The sequence below is a fragment of the Armigeres subalbatus genome, chromosome 3 (assembly GCF_024139115.2).
Source record: "Armigeres subalbatus isolate Guangzhou_Male chromosome 3, GZ_Asu_2, whole genome shotgun sequence".
Taxonomy (NCBI): domain Eukaryota; kingdom Metazoa; phylum Arthropoda; class Insecta; order Diptera; family Culicidae; genus Armigeres; species Armigeres subalbatus.
The window spans coordinates 91,961,658-91,980,982 of record NC_085141.1 but is presented as its reverse complement, the minus strand read 5'-3'; the positions used below and the strand labels follow the sequence as shown (position 1 = coordinate 91,980,982).

The following is a 19,325-nucleotide window of genomic DNA, read 5'->3' as shown; positions in this document are numbered from 1 at the left end:
GACGAGCCAGCATCAGGTTGCAAGTCTCTATAAAAAGACAAAAAAGGAAAATCTTTTAAGGATAATGTTCCGAGGTCCAGTGTTCGGGTTACATAGTTTTTTTTTCTTCATTTCGAGCAGCTTCTGCTTCGTAGATCTTGTATTCTGACATAATATATGGATATCATAATCAAGATGGTTAGCAAAGTGTTAGCAAAATGAAAGTCGTTCATCGAAAATCAAACGAATCAGAAATACAGTCGACTCTCTACATCTCGATGTTCTATATCTCGAAATCTCTCCCTACCCTATGTCGATGGGCTGTTCTCAGTCCCTTCAATCTACATACATTTGGGCTTTCTACATCTCGATAACTTCCCTATCTCGATGGGTTTTGATCATATTTTGTTCAGGAATTACTCTCTTTATATCGATATGTTAAAATTTTTAGGCTACTAGACCATTTTTGGACAATAACAAACAAACAACAGGAAGCGACATTTGTTTTGCTGTCGTTTTTCATAGCAATAAGCTTTTATGGATCTAGTATCCATTTCAATTTTCCTTCTTTTCGTCGAGTTGTGGAGAGGCGACTATTATAGTTCTGTAGCTTCAAGAATCTGTATAAACACATAAACTTTTAAATTTGAACTGATGTATTTCTGCCTTTTTCACACTTCAATAATAATACATATGTAGTGTTGGAATTTAAGAAACTCTTTTAGTCAAACTCGTTATTGTAGTTGGAGTTACTTCAAAGCTATATTTCATTTAAAAAAATAACATAGTTTAATAGTTACATTACGCTACAAATAAAATCTTACATTCTAGTTCCTTCTTCCATACAGTCTATTTTAATCCAAGACAAAATTTTCAAAACGACTTATCTGCTTTTGTAAACAAATATTCAATCGTTGATTTGACGAATTTGATAGCTCTCCCACGCAAACCAACACCATCAATAGGTAGGTGAAGGTTTCCGCTTCCTGTTGATGGTGTTAGTTTGCGTGGGAGAGCTATCAGATTCGTCAAATCGTCGTTTGAATCTTTGTTTACAAAAGCAGATAGGTCGTTTTGAAAATTTTGTCTTGAATCGTCCTCAAGCACTGAAAACTTAACTGCGACTTCTCATTTACAAAGATTGATTTGAATAAAATAAAAAAATGGCGAATTTTCTTCACTTCCTGTTCACCTCGCTCTCGGTAACGAAGCAATGGGCATCCTCGCAAACAAATGTTTAACATTGGGCATTTTCATTATCATTTCGTTACAACATTCCCCGACTCGTAACACTGGTCAGGGGCTCCGGTTTTACCAATAACATCTAACACCGCCACTTTGGAAAACCGACCTTCTCATAATTCCGGATGACGTCCGCACCTCCACTTGTCTAACACGACTGCAATCACTTTTGTGCGGCCTAGTTCTGCCGAACGAGCTATCACGGGGTGTGCTCACTAATCGCACGTGCGACTCCGTTGGTTGTCCCACGAGGGAAGAGGCAAAGTCATGGCTTGCTATTTGCTAGTTAGTGTTGGCAACCGGCTAGTTATACGATATTTGCATATCTGTCATCAATGCACTCTAAACGTGGATTGCCCAACTCTTAATATATCTCACCCTCACATTCCCCTTCTTGTCTTACTAAAAAAGAAAGAAAAAAAACCATTGACGTGGGATTTTCATAAACAACTATTTAAATCGCATTTTTTTTCTAATTTTACAATCCAGTATCCAGTCCGTACTCAATTCCTATATTCAAAATCATCCTAATTCAAATTGGAATTCAAATATTTTAATGTGATTTTCCCGATTTTCCAATCTGATACTCAAATCCAATGAATGAACCCGAAAAGCAAATCCAATATTCCTATTCCATGAGCAAAGTTTTATTCCCAGACCAACATTGGAACGTTTTTATAATGGAATACTAAAATCAAACATTCATATAAAATGATCAAGTTTTTTTTTCATTCTCCTCATCTTCCATGGCTCTGCATTACAACTAGTTCTCGGTTTACTATTTATGTGTTCTTTAGCATTTCCACAGTAATTATTTGAAAGTTTTATTTATGCCTGCCATTGCATGGTTATGTATTTTGTCCATCCAATTTTCACAACTAATATTCTAATCCAACTCCATCTTTCAAATACAATCTCTAGCTTATAACCAAAAGTTGATTCTAAAATAATATTAAATATTTGCAACCAAGCCAATTCCAATTTTCAAATCTAATAATCATGTTACCTCACCCATTATCAAAAATCAAATATTTCATTGAAAACCAATACCAAAAACATTCCAAGTTCAATATTTCAATTCAAAGTCCACATACAAATACGCAAATACATATTTACTAAGCAAATCAATTCAGCCTTTTATTAACATTCTGAAAATGTCAACTATTTCAGATTAATGATCCTCCAGCTGTATTCCTTCTATTTTTTTTTTGTGCAAATCACCCATATTCTTGTTTACGTACGAACGCGCTTTCGAACGAAAGTTGAAGCGCATTCTCGTTTACGCCAGCAAAATCTAATGGAGAAACGGTTCGAACGAATCGCATTCGTTCGAAAGTATCGTTCGTCCGTAAACAAGAATAAGGGTGAATATTTCCAGAATTGCAACCCAAAACCATTAGAATTCGATCCGGCAGTCCATATCCAATGGGAAAAATTAAAACGTGCTCGATAATACAGCACACTAGCGATCACACAACGGATAGCTCGTTCGGCGGAATTGGGCCACACAGGTGGTTTGCCAAACATACTATACCCTTCAAGCTCAAGCCAATAAGTCCGGTACTCTCACACAACAGCCGAAATTCAAATTTGAATAGTTGTGTTCTGCTGATCCGCATTAACGTTTGACGCGAAAATCCGCCCCTCTTTTACACAACCTTCACCATCAAAAGCTGAAACAATCCGATATTCTTCCAGAGCACCTTCGACAACACAAGCAGAAAACCGATGGGAAAACAAATCATTCATTCCGAAAAAAAATCATGTTTAGTCGAAATCGATAAGAACGACAAATCATTCAATCTGGCACCTTCGATATTACAAGTGGAAACCGATGAGAAAACGAATCATTTGCTTCAGCGCTACTCCAGAATTCTTTCAATATTTCAACTCGTTTAAGTCTAACCAATGAGAAAACAAATAACTTTTTTTTTCGGCATTTTTTTCCAGAGCGTCTGCGACGTCACAAGCCAGAACATTCAATCCATTCGACATCACATGTCGAAACCGATGAGAAAACAAATCATTTATGCTGGCGCTCTTCCAAAGCGCCTTCAACTTTTTTAAGTAAGAGAAACGTTGAGAAACAACACATTTGTCAATCCAGCGTCTTCGACATCAGAAGTCGAAACCGATGTGCAAATCATTTTATCCGACGCTCTTCCAGAGCGTCTTCGACACTACAAGTCCAAACCGATGAGCAAATCATTCATTCCGACGCTTCCCACAGCGTTTTCGACATCACAAGTCGAATCCGATAAACAAATCATTCAATCCGACGCTTTTACAGAGCGTCTTCGACATGACAAGTCGAAACCGATGTGCAAATCATTTAATCCGACGCTCTTCCAGAGCGTCTTCGACATCACAAGCCGAAACCGATGTGCAAATCATTTAATCCGACGCTCTTCTAGAGCGTCTTCGACACTACAAGTCGAAACCGATGAACAAATTTATCAATCCGACGCTCTTCCAGAACGTCTTCGACATCACAAGTCGAAACCGATGTGCAAATCTTTCAATCCGACGCTCTTCCAGAGCGTCTTCGACATCACAAGTCGAAACCGATGTGCAAATCATTTAATCCGACGCTCTTCTAGAGCGTCTTCGACACTACAAGTCGAAACCGATGAGCAAATTTATCAATCCCACGCTCTTTCATAGCGTCTTCGACATCACAAGTCGAAACCGATGTGCAAATAATTTAATCCGACGCTCTTCCAGAGCGTCTTCGACACTACAAGTCGAAACCGATGAGCAAATTTTACAATCCGACGGTCTTCCAGAGCGTCTTCGGCATTATAAGTCGAAACCGATGAAAAAATGTCCCAATCACGCCCACAGGATACTTACAAAATAATTATTTCCAACCAGGAACAACCTGGCAGGATCGCCAAATGTGTTCTGCCGAACGAGCTATCACGGGGTGTGCTCACTAATCGCGCGTGCGACTCCGTTGGTTGTCCCACGAGGGAAGAGGCAAAGTCATGGCTTGCTATTTGCTAGTTAGTGTTGACAACCGGATCGTTATACGATATTTGCATATCTGTTATCAATGCACTCTAAACGTGGATTGCCCAACTCTTAACATATCTCACCCTCACAACTTTGGCAACTCTACCTCGTATCCATTAATTGCGCTTCTTCTCACCGACAAGCACGACTAGATCTCCAGGTTTAACTGGTTTTCCGTCATTAAACCACTTGGTTCGTCGAGTCAGATCAGGCAGATATTCCCGCGTCCAACGTTTCCAAAAATAATCCAGCACACACTGTGCCAGCTCGTAATCGCATTTTAAGCCCATTCTGTCTTCTGTAAATGTTTTGGGTGGTTGCCTAACACCACTAGAGCTGAGCAACAAAAAATGGTTGGGGTTAATTGCTTCTTGGTCCTCTGTATCCAACGGCACATATGTCAACGGGCGAGAATTGACAATGGACTCAGCTTCAACTATTACGGTCGCTAAGGTTTCTTCGGTTGGCTTCCGTTATGCTGGCATAGTTTCAAGTGCAGTTTTAACCGACCGAACCATGCGTTTCCAGATCACTCCCATATGAGGGGCTTCGGGAGGATTGAAAACCCATTTGGTGTTTGCATTGGTAAATGTTTCGGCGATTTCGTTTTGATCCAGTTGTTGTAGCAATTCGTTATTTGCACCACGAAAATTAGTTCCATTATCGGAATATCCGGAAATTCCAACGGCGCACCCCGTCTGGCAACGAAGCGCCTGATTGCCATTTTGCATGATGCCGTAGACAACGAGTGATGGTGAATAAACATATCCATCTTTTCTCGTTACGTCGGTCCACTTTCACAAGAATCGGTCCAAATAATCGATACCGACGAAACTGAACGGTCTTACATTTGGAGTCAATCTTACCACCGGTAAGGATGCCATTCTCGGTACGACCGGCACCGATTTATATACTCTGCACCAAACACAACGTTTAACAACGTCGACTTGTCACCTTAGCTTTGACACGTGATAACGTTGTCGTACCGCATTTAAAACTGTGTTTTTGTTGGCATGCAGCTAAAGACGATGGTAATAGAATAGTCTAAAACCAATGCTGTTACGGCGTGATCCTTTGGAAGTATCACTGGAAACTTGGTGTCCTTCATCAGAGTAGGTGCGTTCCCAATGCGCCCATCCACGCGAATGAGTCCATTCTCATCTACAAACGGTGATAACTTATAGAGCTGACTTGATTTCTCTAGGACACCTGTTTCACGTGTAAGCGTTGTTACTTCATCTGGATATCCAGTTCTCTGGGCCATTCTTAAGAGAAAATTTGCAGAATAGCAAAGCTCTTTTTGGGTCAGGGGTCCCTTCATTCCTGCTTCTTTCTTACACTTTTTCTTGCAGTTGGTAACAAAACGATAGACATATCCAATCGTTCGCCAAATGCGTTCCCACTTTGAAAACCTTTTGCAATCTCTTTTTGCCTTTCTCGTACAACAAAGTTGTACCGAAAGGCTATCATTTCACTCTGAAATCGAACTTTTTACAGGAACATCTGATAGTAAAGTTTCTCATACCATTCGACTCAGTTTGATGAATTGAGGTGATGTCTGTGTGTGTATGTATGTGTGTGTGTGTGTATGTTTGTGTGTCTGTATGGTCACTTTTTCAACCTCAAAAACTCACACGATTTTCATGTACTTAGACTTAACTGATTTTATCGTAACAAGTTGCATTCCGCAGAGCCACTCTTCTAATTACATGCTATTTAATTTCATCAAGATTGATTAATGCGTTCGCAGCTGACAAGGAAAATGGTTTAGGCAGTTTTTCATTTTTTCCCATATAATCGGGACTACGAGCATTGAGCAGCTACCATGCTATAATATAAATTACGTTCGCTCGATGGGTTAGAATCCTCGCTATCGATAACGCTAACGCTAACGCAACGAGCAAAGCTTTTCAAAGCTTGTAATGTGGAACGTGTTGAACACGAAAACTACTCGACGAACAACGCACGCGCTTCTAAATTGCGAGTCGACTATTATAGACCAGTGCATGATGACGTAGGTTGACAGTTCACAGAGCTTTTTCTCCGGGACTTAGCCTCCGGCGCAGCTTCCGATAAAATTGTTTCGTCATATTATTCGCATGTAGATGTCCTTTGCGATTGATTTCATGCTGAATGCAAAGAATAATACTTGAATATTCGGATCACAGCAAATTCGAACTAAAAATATGAATTTTAATTTTCCCTTCATCGATTTTTCTTCTAACACCTTGTAAACAAGCTCTGTGAACTGTCAAAATAAGTGAGGTTAAGTTAGAGTTTGCATTGGTCTATTGCCATTACACTTTATCGGAGCATTCGCACCAATACAGTTGTAAGTTTCATCGTTGGCAACAGAAATTGCACTCGATAACGACACGATTACCTGCTGGTTCGTACGCTCGTGGCCATGGTGGTATTTGCGTTTGTTTTGTGTCATACCTACATTGGAAGGGGAAAAGAGGGGTTTCATTGATGCTTCAACGTGCTGTTTGGTTTGGGTGGTATGGAGTTATGGTGAAGTTTGGGTGATTTCAAGGGCAAATTTGAATATAGTTTTCGTTTTATACATCTCCTTATTTCCATATTATATTATGTATGCGGTTTTGTTTGTCTTCTATTTATATTTAGGAATCGTTCAAAAATGGCATCGGGGCCTTGGCGAAGGAGGTGGGGGTGTCGTTGGTTGAATAATCTATCTTAAATGTATTTGACGTCATATTTAAGTCGGCCTTAGCTTAATTTTCAAAATGTTCATGTACATTTCACTCTGAAATCGAACCTTTTATAGAAGTCTTGGAGACCCATGATGTTATATACCAACCCGACCAGTTAGTCATAACAATTATATCAATATGTGTTACAAATAACAATACTTGAAATAATTTTGTTATAAATTCTCTGTCAAAAATGGATGAAAGAAAATTTCGCGATTGTCAGAAAAACAAAATTGCCAACATTTTTGGTAGATAGGAATTGGAAAAAAAACCCAGATTAATCCACCTAGCGGTGATGGCGCCTTTCTCGCGCAAAAAGGTAATAAATGTAGCCTTTACGCTTACACCTCGATGATGTACAAGAAAGGCAAAACAGTTACACCGTCTAATGTTATGATAGAAAATTTACACTAGTAGACGACAGATGGCGCTGCCAAAAGTTTCTCGAATTTCCTATGTTCGAATTTTGACTTTCGGACAATTTAATAGTACTATGAAACTGAACGAAGAGCATACTTACGCCTAAATGCGTGCAACATGAGCATCTTTATAGTACGATGAAACTCTTAATGGGAGCAAGCCACGGATAAACTTCAAAAATATTCGTAGATGCAAGGCATTTTTCATACCACATTATTGTTCTATGTGACTATGTCTCATCACTATTTTAATATTATCTTTTTTATGCGATTCGCAATTGTTATGAAATTCAATAGTGATCAACAGCGTTTTAGTCTCTGTCGGATGCAACTTGTTGCAAGAAAATCGGTTAAGAGTTACTATGTGAAAAATTGGCTAATGTTTTTTATAGCATTTTGTGCACACACATACACACACACATACACACACACATACACACACACATACACACACACATACACACACACGGACAGACAGACATTTGTTCAGCTCGTCGAGCTGAATCGATTGGTATATAATACTATAGGTCTCCGGAACTCTTTCAAAAGTTTGTTTTCGGAGTGAAATGATAGCCTTTCGGTACAACTTTGTTGTACGAGAAAGGCAAAAACGAAGTTACCACCTTCAGTATATCTTGATTAATTCGAGAAAGGCATCGTCACCGTCACCGGTGGATTAATTTGAGTTTTTTTTTAGACTTTATTAATGACCTTTTGCAATCGATTACTTCACTTGCATCTTTCACCTGGTGGACAAAGCAAACTCTTAATTTTTTCTGGGACTCCTTCGTAGACTGTGCTTTTTACCCTTCTTACACCCTAAGAAGGGTATAAAGATCGCTTGAAAAACCGACTTTTTATCCGAGGCTCGGAGACCCAAGTCGTATATACCAATCAACTCAGCTCGACGAACTGAGCACATGTATGTATGTGTGTGTGTGTGCGTGTGTGCGTGTGTGCGTATGTGTGTGCGTTACAAAAATCTCACATCAAGATCTCAGCCGTCCGTGGACCGATTTGCACGATTTTAACACTAAACGAAAGCTATGACTTTGTCATTGTACGAGTTCAATTTTTTTTGCAATCGGACATTTGGTTCCAGAGATATGTGAGAAATACGAACATGAAGTGCATTTTCAGAAAACTAACATAATAATGTCACATGAATATCTCAGCCGTCTGTAAACCAATTTGCATGATTTTATCTTTAAACGAAAGCTATGACTTTGCCATTGAACCCATTGTATTTTGTTTTTGCAATTAGACATTGGGTTCCGGAGATATCTCTGAAATACGAACATAAAGCATTAGACGTATCAACTTCACACATTGGTAAAATATGTCCCATCAAGATCTCAGTCGTCCTTGGACCGATTTGTGCGATTTTATCTTTAAACGAAAGCTATTTTCATGTCATTGGACCCATTAATTTTTTTCTGCAATCGGAAATTCGGTTTCAGAGATATCTGTGAAATACGAATATGAGACATATTTTCAGACTACTAATGAAGAATTGTCACACCAATATCTCAGCCGTCTATGACCCGATTTGAACTCTTTTGAGCTTAAACAGAAGCTGTAATATTGCCATTTAAGGCGGCAAATCAAATCTGCAGTCTTTTTGTATTTTTTAAAAATTGGCCAATTTCCAGAAATATTCCTTTTTTTTATTTTGAAATCGATAAAAGCATGATAATATCAGTTATTTTATATTCAATTGAAGGTCATATGCATAGAAATTGTAATATGCACTGGGCACACACAACCATTCAAAAGTGTAAGAAGGGTTGCGTTCACTGTAGGTGGATTAAGTCGGGTTTTTTCCATTGGCCATGATTTGGGATTGGTCTGTTGTAAAAAAAAATCCGGCCCTGTAAACCATCGGCTCTCTGAGTTAAAAGCTGGTACCTTGGTCCACTCGTTGCATCGTCAGCCACATTGCACGTAGTTGGTACATATCGCCATTCCTGAACTTCGGATTTGTTTAAGATTTCTCCGATGCGAAAGACCACAAATTGTCGATATCTTCTGCTATCCGAACGTATCCGTGCCAATAGCGTTTGCGAATTACTCCAGAAATACCTTTTGTTTATTCGCAATGTATGGTTCTCACATATACTTTTAGCCGATCTCACGCCCAAAACTGCGGCTTGTAATTCTAGCCTTGCTAGCGATATTGCTTTCAGAGGGGATACTTTAGATTTTCCTGCAACAAAGGTGCATTGCACTGTGCCTTCCACAACAGCTCTGAAGTAGGCGACGCAAGCGTAGGCCAATTCACTCGCATCCACGAACACATGTGTAGTTCAATTACTGTTGGTTCCTTAGCAACAGAAAAATAACAACGAACCACACTCACTGTGTCGAGTTCTGCAAATAGTTGTGTCCACATCTTCCAATGCTCCAGAATATTTATCAGTATCTCATCGTCCCATCTTATTCCCGATCGCCATATATCTTGGAAGATAACTTTGCCAAAAACCGTAAAAAAGGACACTACTCCTTATTTATTTATTATCAGACTAAGGCCGGAGTGGCCTGTGCTGCACATAAAAGTCTTCTCCATTCAGCTCGGTCCATGGCTGCACTTCGCCAACCACGCAGTCTGCGGAGGGTCCGCAAATCGTCCTCCACCTGATCGATCCACCTTGCCCGCTGTGCACCTCGCCTTCTTGTTCCCGTCGGATCGTTGTCAAGAACCATTTTCACCGGATTACTGTCCGACATTCTGGCTACGTGCCCGGCCAACTGCAGTCTTCCGATTTTCGCGGTGTGAACGATGGATGGTTCTCCCAATAGCTGATGCAACTCGTGGTTCATTCGCCTCCTCCACGTACCGTCCGCCATCTGCACCCCACCATAGATGGTACGCAACACTTTCCTTTCAAAAACTTCCAGTGCGCGTTGGTCCTCCACGAGCATCGTCCAGGTCTCGTGTTCGTAGAGAACTACCGGTCTTTTGTAGATAGTCAGTTTGGTACGGCGGCGAACTCTATTCGATCGGAGCGTCTTACGGAGTCCAAAGTACGTACGATTTCCAGCCACTATGCGCCTCCGAATTTCACTGCTGGTATCGTTATCGGCGGTCACCAGTGACCCCAAGTACACGAATTCTTCAACCACCTCGATTTCGTCACCACCGATGCAAACTCGTGGTGGATGGCTTACATTGACCTCTCTTGAGCCTCTTCCTATCATGTACTTCGTCTTCGGCGTGTTGATGACTAGTCCAATCCGTTTAGCTTCGCTTTTCAGTCTGGTGTAGGCTTTTTCCATCCTCTCAAAGTTACGAGCCACGATATCAATGTCGTCGTCGAAACCAAATAACTGGACGGACTTCGTGAAAATCGAACCACTCGTGTCAATCCCTGCCCTTCGTATTACTCCCTCCAAAGCGATGTTGAATACCAGACACACATCTTGCCTTAACCCTTTGCGCGTTTTGAAGGGCATCGAGAATGCCCCTGAAACTCGAACTACGCACATCACCCGATCTATAGTCGCCTTGATCAACCGTATCAGTTTATCCGGGAATCCATTTTCGTGCATTAGCTGCCATAGCTGGTCCCGATCGATTGTATCATATGCGGCTTTGAAATCAATGAATAGATGATGTGTGGGCACGATGTATTCGCGGCATTTCTGCAGTACTTGGCGAATGGCGAACACCTGGTCAATGCTGGAGCGTTCGCCCATAAATCCCGCCTGGTACTGCCCCACGAGCTCCCTTGCAATTGGTGCTAGTCGACGGCATAAAATTTGGTAGAGTACCGCGTAGGCGGAGTTCAGCAATGTGATTGCGCGGTAGTTGCTACAATCCAGCTTATCACTCTTTTTGTAGATGGGACACACGACACCTTAACTTCTTCATAAAACTTCTCATTTAACTTCTCATAAAACTTTCGTGTGTTATTAGCGCGGTACAGTTGCTCCGTCTCTTCACGGTCTCGATCTTCCTTTTGGCGCTTTTTCCTCCGGAAAATCGTGTTTTGTCTGTTCCGCGCACGTTTATATCGTGCCTTGTTCGCCCTAGTGCGGTATTGCAGCAATCTCGCCCATGCTGCATTCTTCTCTTCCACTAACTGCTCACATTCGCCGTCATACCAGTCGTTTCTCTGATCCGGGGGCACCGTGCCAAGTGCAGTGGTTGCGGTGCTACCGATGGCGGATCGAATATCTCTTCAGCCATCTTCAAGAGACGCTGCATCTAGCAGCTCTTCCGTTGGGAGTGCCACTTCCAGCTGCTGCGCGTATTCTTGGGCCAGTCTACCGTCTTGTAGCCGCCCAATGTTTAGCCGCGGCGTCCGACTTCGACGCGTGTTGTACACCGTTTGAGCGCAAGCATACTGCAATGAGGTAGTGGTCGGATTTAATATTAGCACTGCGGTAAGTGCGGACGTGATGTCGGAGAAGAATTTACCGTCGATTAGAACGTGGTCGATTCGGTTTTCCGTTTCTTGGTTAGGTGATCTCCATGTGGCCTTGTGGATATTTTGCGGGGAAAGGTGCTTCGGACTACCATTCCGCGGGAGGCTGCGAAGTTTATGCATCGTTGGCAGTTGTCATTCGATACGGTGTGCAGACTACCTGGTCCGATGACCGGTCTATACATTTCCTCCCTTCCTACCTACCTGCGTTCGTGTCGTCGATGACGATTTTGACGTCCCGCATACGGAAAACATACATGCAAAAAAACACTGATTTTTTCAAAATTTGGCCGCCACGAGGTAGATTGTGGCGATGAATGCTTTGATAGCAGGTGATTTTTGTACTGCGTAGAAATTTTTCACATCTATGAAAGTTGGAAAATGACTATGAAAGCCTTGGAAAATGATTACAAAAGTTGTCATTTTGTTGCAAGGCATAATAACGTTGAAAATAGAAACTACTTAACCGTTTGTATTCATGGTTCAGCCTAGCAAAATGGTGTTACAGGGGAAGAATGCGGAACTTGGTGAACCTTTTTCTTCTTGTTTAGCGAAGGAAAGTTTATTTGTATCTTATGATAGAGAAAGGCAGAACCACGAAAAGCAGAATTCAACTAGACTGTTTTTACTTAGGTGGGAATTTTGAAACAGTAGATGAAACGGCCGTTCAAAATGTCCTCCTTATAATATTATGCTTTTCGCTTTGCAACCTATGCATCACCTTTATGAACTACAATTGAAATAAAGGTGGTTTCGGCATTGAATAATTAACTTCAACCATTCTACAATTTAGAGACACTATGTTTCCATCACACTTAATGTAGAACATACAAATCGACACTTACCTTAATATGCTTACGTAAACTAAATATTATCAATGTTGACATTCAGATTCTTATGTGTAAGTATTGGCCAACCGGCGCATACGTCGCGTGTTGCGATCTTGGTCACGGATCTTCTTCTCCATCTCGGCATCGGTGAGCGTCTCCAAGAACGGTGCCCACTGATCAGCATCGCTCGGAGCCCTGAATGGTACCTCCACTGTGGCCAATGGTGCCTCACTGAAGGCATACGTACGTTGATGCCAGGAAAGTTGTCCTCTGATGGAATAGGAAATGGCTGTGACAAACTCGCCACCCAATCCCAATTCAGCACATAGTTTTATAGCAAAATCTTCCGGATTGTTGTCCTTTTGGGCCATGTCCCATTCAACCTGATCCACCAGTGATGTATTACCGACGTGGATATTCAACTTGACCAGCACTCGCTGGTCGGAACCCTCTTCGAGAACAATTGGCTCGCTGGGGTAGGCTTCGATCTGCTGTCGGATAGCGGCAGCAATTGCCGGAACAAATGGTGTCGGATTGAGATCCAAATCATCGCACAAAACCTCCGCAAACTGTTCTGGAGTAATCATGGATTCGTTACGGTTCCATGTGAACGTATCGCGCAGCTTCTGCCCTTCAATTTCCATATCCAAGCGTATCGGAACCAGGACTTCCGCTTGTGCGGCATTTTCGATATTCAAAGTAGGATCCGTATCGTCGAAGCACATTGGAAAGGTGCGAATCTTTTTATTGTGAACCCGGTTCCTGTTGATAGGAGTTGCTTGCGGTACAGCATCCAGATGACTGGAGTTGGGCATGGTTGGAACCCATGGTGGTTGCTTCTTACTGGACTTGCTTTCACGGGGAGCCGGCGGTTCGGTGGTAGTCACCGACACTGCTTTATACTTTTCGTCATTACCGTCCAAAATTTCCTGCACTTCCGACGCCCTCAGCAGCGAAACCGAGCTGGCCAAAAATTGATTACTGATGCCCGTTTCTAGAAGTCTTTTGCGTTCCTCTGGCGTGAGTGTTTTACGCAACATTCCCGGGTATCTTTTGTACAACACACCCCGAAACAAGCGGAGATAATTGCCCACCTAAAACGAGGAAGAAATTCATAAAATGCATAGGGCGTAACACCCCCGACTGGCATACCACGGTAGCCATAACAAAAGTACTCACCTCGGATCCTATGCAAAAATATTCACCCCCTTCTTCCAGCTGGAAGCTGACCGGTCGGTCGCCATATGTTTTGAGAGACATCTTGGTGCCGGGTTGATCGGAATCCACAGAAATGAACAATTTATTTAAATATAATCGTCAAAATCGCAATTTTTTGTATCACACGAAAGTAGCGTCACCTAAATGCCGACTGATTTTGAAGATTTTTGTTGAAACTCGAAATCTGTCAAACTATTCGCCTGAAAGGGATCGGTTTTTCAAGTCGACACTCTTTTTCGCCCGAGGTAAACATGTTCATCATTATTCAGGCGTGATCACACTGTGCCGCTAGAATCAAATTGAGAGCCCATGGCACTCATTACGGACCACTCACGTTCACTGCTATTTTTAATCTGTCAACGCTGTCAACCGCTCCGAGGAATTTGTTTACACTTTTCCGGTTTTAGTTTCGCAGTTTCACGGATTTCTTTCGTTTCCACACTAAAGTTCGGTCCCATCTGGCTTGACTGCGATGGCAAACCGTACGGTTAAAGACGCGAAAAACGTACACGGTACCAATCCGCAGTATCTGATTGAGAAAATCATCCGGTCGCGCATCTACGATTCCAAGTACTGGAAGGAGCAATGTTTCGCTCTGACGGCGGAGCTTCTGGTGGACAAAGCGATGGACATTCGTTACCTAGGTGGAGTGTTTGGTGGCAACATTAAGCCGACGCCGTTCCTATGCCTCACGCTCAAGATGCTTCAGATCCAGCCGGAGAAGGACATTGTGGTGGAGTTCATCAAAAATGAAGAATTCAAGTACGTACGTGCGCTGGGGGCATTCTATCTGCGGTTGACTGGGTCTTCGTTAGATTGCTATAAGTACCTGGAGCCACTGTACAACGACAACAGAAAGTTGAGAAGGCAAAACCGGATGGGTCACTATGAATTGGTTCACATGGACGAATTCATCGACGAACTGCTGCGGGAGGAACGGTCTTGTGACATAATTTTGCCCCGAATTCAAAAGCGTCATGTATTGGAGGAAAACAGCGAACTGGAACCGAAGGTGTCTGCACTGGATGACGATTTGGATGAGGAAATGCCGAGTGATGATGAAAATCTGGAGGAGATGGCTGAAGCGTTGAAAGCCAAGGAGAAGGAGAAGAAGTTGGAAACTATCCGAATTAGAGACGGTGGAGGAAAACGAGACCGGTCGGAGTCTAGAGAGCGACAACCGGCGGAGAAAGCGAAGGAATCCAGCAGGGAGCATAAGGAACGTGGCACAGATCGACACAGAGATTATGACAGGGGCCGGGAGCGGGACTACGAGCGACGAGAGTAAGTATTTTGCGACGCATTAGGTTATTGCACAAATTTATGCTTGTTTGGGATTTTACAGACCTCCGGCAGAATACCGCCACAAGGAACGGGAGACACGAGAGAAAGATCGAGACCGTCAGAGGCGGCATGATCGCGATCGAATGGAGGATCGAGATCGTGACCGCGACCGACGTTACGTTGAAAAGGAACGGGAGCGAGATCGCGACAGAGATCGGGAACGCGATAGAGATCGAGACCGAAGGGAACGAGATTACGAGCGGGACCGCGATCGGGATTACGATCGCGAGTATGATCGAAGGAGACGATAAATGGTATGTATTATTTTTAATATTTTCCTGATGTGTGTAATCTGAATTACAAAAATGTACAAGGCGAATAGGTGGATTACTTGAGATAGGAAGGAGAGAAATTTCTTTATGCCTCATCTTGTTTTCTTTGATCGGCAAAATAGGGGCGAACAATAGGTGCTTAAACTCTTAGATATCTTCATTTATTCCAAAACGATCATTACTATCTAAGTGCTTATTTGTACAAACGTTCGCTTGGCAGCCGCTTCCTTCCTCTTGCGGCGCATATCCTTTTGCCGTCGGCTTTTGGTGGCGTCCCGGAACAGCTCTATCCCCTGGTTGGCTTCCACTTCGCTCTGCAGCATTTGCATTCCGTGGAAGTTAACTCCTATCATGTTCCGAAGCTCAACGATCGCTCCCTGCAGCTTATCAATGATATTCTGGATAACCGGTAGCAAAATTTGATTGTTGACAATCGGTTTCTGATGAATTCTGAACAGGAAGAGAACTACTTTGCATATGATTTCGGTTTGATCTTTTCGGGTCTCGGCGAGCTGTGGAATCCGCTCGAGCAGCTCGCACACGGCGGAGAAAGGTAGCAGTAGAAGAGCCTCTTCTAAGTCGCTGGCGCGAATACGCGTGAGCACTGCCAACAGAAAATCATCGGTGTTGGTGGCATCGTAGGCGTACATCAACGGCGGTATAATGCTCTTGGTTTCCTCTTCTTCGAATTTTTTGCTCACTTCTAAACATTCGAGAATATTTTCGGCAGCCTTCTCCGATCCTATTGTTTTCTTGGAAGGCAGCTTCAGACCGGGAAGGCCAGGCACTGCAGAATCTTCTCCAGTGGCAAGAGTGTTGTTCTCCAGCTCCTCTCGTTCTTCTTCTTGTACGTCTTGGAGTACGAGGGGCTCATCGGTGCGCTCATATAAACGAAGAGTTCGATCGGAACCGCAGCTGACGACATACTTCCCATTGGGACTGACAGCAAGACTGTGTGCTTCCCCAACGTGTGCTGGAAGAGTTATGATTTTTTCGAAGCTATCTGCATCCCACTGTTTGAGTTTTCCATCTTTACCGCAGGAAAAGAATAGATGTGTCTTGGGGATGAATTGAAGGCCCATAACCGAATTGTCGTGCGCGATGAGAGATCGGTGACAATCGCCGAAGTCCATACCCCAGATTTTGATGCTGCGATCAGTCGAACCTGTCACGATGATAGTCGAATCATACGAAATATCCATGCAAAGGACCGGAAGTTTATGGCCGTACAGTGACAGATAGAATTTAAGCGTGTCCAGGAAGAATATTTTTACCGTAGAATCCAACAATGCTACTGCAATATATTTGCTGTTATGAGAAACACGAATACATAGGACAGTTTCTTCTAGCTTCAGGACATTTTTGTGCAGCAAGGAAAGAACTTTGACCTCACTCTTATCGTCTTTTGTCGGATCTGCGATTAGTTCGAAACTCCAAAATTTGACAGTCGTATCGCCACCACCTGTAACGCAACCTCGCATGTCCGCCATCAGAACAATGCTCCACAGTTCCTTTTCGTGGGCCGCTATTCGCTCAATAATTTCTCCCGTAACGATATCCACGATAAGTAACTGGCCGGTTTTCAGACCAACCAGAACATGACGATCCCCCGGTACAAAGCAAGTACTGATGACGTATCCTGTTTCGACCGTTCTCAACGAAGACTGGGATGCCCTGCTCCATAGCTTCAAGGACTCTCCACTGCCAGAAGCAATTGCCAAGCTGTCCGAGCTGAAGGCCACGCTGCGAACTTCGGACGGATGGCCTTGTTGGCGTATGTTATGGATAGCGTTTGCCTCGGCATGCTTTTCAGCCACATTTAGAGTATAAATTTGGATGAAATTTTTTACGTAGGTGACGCATATTCTGAGTTCGTTATTGCTTCCCAACAGCAAGTCAAACGACTTTACTTTCTCCGGAACCGCCACCGTCGGAAGACGTTTGATCTCATCGGTTAGCGAAAGCTGGCGATCGGCAGTCCTGTTATTGGTGTTGCCATCTTCGGATTTTGATTTTGCGTCCAATTTTTTCAAACGCTTCGTCAATCGAGCCAACGCCTCGTCCACATTATAGAAATAGAACAATTCAATCTTTTTGTCGGTTCCGTGACAACCCAGAATTTGTCCGTTGTTTTCCACAACTAAATTCATTGTTCGACCAAATCCTGATCGCTGGATGTTACCAATCTGTGTGCATCTGAACGGGCTTGTACTCTCCGACTCGAGCAACAAATTGCTTAAATCCCCAGTTGGCTCATCCACCGGATTGGAAGTATTTTCTGCAATCTTATAAACGGATAACTGCGAATCGTTTGAACCCGCTATCAAAAAATCATCGTTGCGCATCAAAACGATCCCCCAAACTTCAGTCCTGTGATCAACGATAGTCTTAAAGCAGCTCTGAGTTTCAATGTTCCAGAACTTGATTTGAGTATCCTTCGAGCTGGACACTACCACATCGTGAAATCGCTCCATAAAACGTGCTTCGGTGATCGCACCGTTGTGTCCCATCAACCTACATTTTCCACTTTGGGCCACTACGTCCGACACAACCAAATCATTGTCCAGCCCACCGGTGACCAGCTTCAATCCTATAAGATCGTAGTTCATAGCGCTAACCGCGGATCGATGGGCAGGGAATGTGCAAACCGACTGCTTGTTTTCAAAACTGAATATTTCAATAACGCCATCTGTGTAGCCCACGGCTAGATGTTTACGATCGGGACTCGGTCGAAGATAGGTTACCTCCTGTTTATCCCGCGAAAACTCTAGCGCCTTTTCACCAAGTCTGAAGCAAGCAATGAAAATTAAGAACAGTGCTACATCTGAACTACATTTATTAGTTACACACCTAGTGTTCCAAATCAGAACCTGCTCAGCTCCAGCTACGGCCACAAATCGGCCATCCACGCCACCGACGGTAACGAATGCAACATTGGCACGCCCACTGGCGATGATGTTAAAATTTGCCACCGGTTTGAAGGCCAAATATTGTTTAGTGAGGCCCATGTTTCGCTATTACTACAAATGTGTTGCCGATTCAAACCAAAAGTACTATAAATTTTATGTAAAAATTACTAAACCCATTCCGAAGCACACCGCACTGTATCAAAAACTTCGAAAGCATGCTGTTTTGATTCTCACTTTGACGTTCCTCTTTCTTCGTTCAGCGGAGCTCAACGTTGCTGGAACTCACGTTCACTCAAATTCATCCCGAGCGTAAACACATTCATTTCATTAGAATATTTTTTCCAATAAGAATTCATTGGTGAAGAAAACAACCTGCCTACCTCTAGGCGACTAATTTATTTGATCAATGATTCAAAATGAGATTACACATTAAGGCTCTATAAACCGTAATCAATTCGATAATGACGATGATTTTATTCGAATCCGCACTAATACTAATAAAGTTTTGAACTAAATTCAATATTTTGGGGCTATTTGCCGACTTACCTCCATCATAGCATATTCATTGCATTTTCATATTAATTTTTCACTTATCTAAATTATCAATTACTGAGGAATTGCTGAAAAAACGCTGAAAACTGCCTATTTTCCTGGGCCGGCATTCGTATTTTTTCGAACGTTCGGAGCAAACACATACACACGCACTTGATTTTTCACTTGATCTTTTTTCACTGTTTCCTTGATTTTATCACTCCTAAAACATATTCACTAACTGAGTTTCACCTTTTTATTCAATCTTGACTACCGATTAATTTACTTCACGTCCAAAAACTGTCAAAAACTGCTTTCTGAAAATCGAAGTGAGAGACAAATTTGACAACCGTATTGTAAATGCAATAAAATGCGGAAGACTCAAATTCACTAGCGCAATAAGTGAAATGGTGAGAACAAAATCT

General features: G+C 42.6%; 3 protein-coding genes across 3 annotated transcripts; 1 reads left to right on the top strand and 2 right to left on the bottom strand.

Annotated features, from left to right (window-relative positions):
* Positions 1–12,576: 12,576 nt before the first annotated feature.
* Positions 12,577–14,034, bottom strand: LOC134224542 (SWI/SNF-related matrix-associated actin-dependent regulator of chromatin subfamily B member 1). Its single transcript, XM_062703921.1, has 2 exons — positions 13,806–14,034; positions 12,577–13,720 (listed from the first exon to the last, which is right to left on the bottom strand). The coding sequence occupies exons 1-2, from the start codon at positions 13,884–13,886 to the stop codon at positions 12,692–12,694; spliced, it is 1,110 nt and encodes a 369-aa protein (XP_062559905.1). The 5' UTR covers positions 13,887–14,034; the 3' UTR covers positions 12,577–12,691.
* Positions 14,035–14,198: 164 nt separating this feature from the next.
* On the top strand, positions 14,199–15,507 carry LOC134224543 (pre-mRNA-splicing factor 38). The gene is made up of 2 exons (XM_062703922.1): positions 14,199–15,128; positions 15,190–15,507. The coding sequence occupies exons 1-2, from the start codon at positions 14,317–14,319 to the stop codon at positions 15,437–15,439; spliced, it is 1,062 nt and encodes a 353-aa protein (XP_062559906.1). The 5' UTR covers positions 14,199–14,316; the 3' UTR covers positions 15,440–15,507.
* A 92-nt stretch (positions 15,508–15,599) lies between these two features.
* Positions 15,600–18,597, bottom strand: LOC134224541 (WD repeat-containing protein 3). The gene is made up of 2 exons (XM_062703920.1): positions 18,311–18,597; positions 15,600–18,247 (listed from the first exon to the last, which is right to left on the bottom strand). The coding sequence occupies exons 1-2, from the start codon at positions 18,466–18,468 to the stop codon at positions 15,646–15,648; spliced, it is 2,760 nt and encodes a 919-aa protein (XP_062559904.1). The 5' UTR covers positions 18,469–18,597; the 3' UTR covers positions 15,600–15,645.
* Positions 18,598–19,325: the final 728 nt, after the last annotated feature.

Coding starts and splice junctions, on each gene's coding strand:
- LOC134224542 (XM_062703921.1), bottom strand. CDS start 13,886: ATGTCTCTCAAAACATATGGCGACCGACCGGTCAGCTTCCAGCTGGAA. Junction 13,721..13,805: donor ATTTTTGCATAGGATCCGAG/GTGAGTACTTTT, acceptor TCCTCGTTTTAG/GTGGGCAATTATCTCCGCTT.
- LOC134224543 (XM_062703922.1), top strand. CDS start 14,317: ATGGCAAACCGTACGGTTAAAGACGCGAAAAACGTACACGGTACCAAT. Junction 15,129..15,189: donor CGGGACTACGAGCGACGAGA/GTAAGTATTTTG, acceptor GGGATTTTACAG/ACCTCCGGCAGAATACCGCC.
- LOC134224541 (XM_062703920.1), bottom strand. CDS start 18,468: ATGGGCCTCACTAAACAATATTTGGCCTTCAAACCGGTGGCAAATTTT. Junction 18,248..18,310: donor GTTCTGATTTGGAACACTAG/GTGTGTAACTAA, acceptor TGCTTGCTTCAG/ACTTGGTGAAAAGGCGCTAG.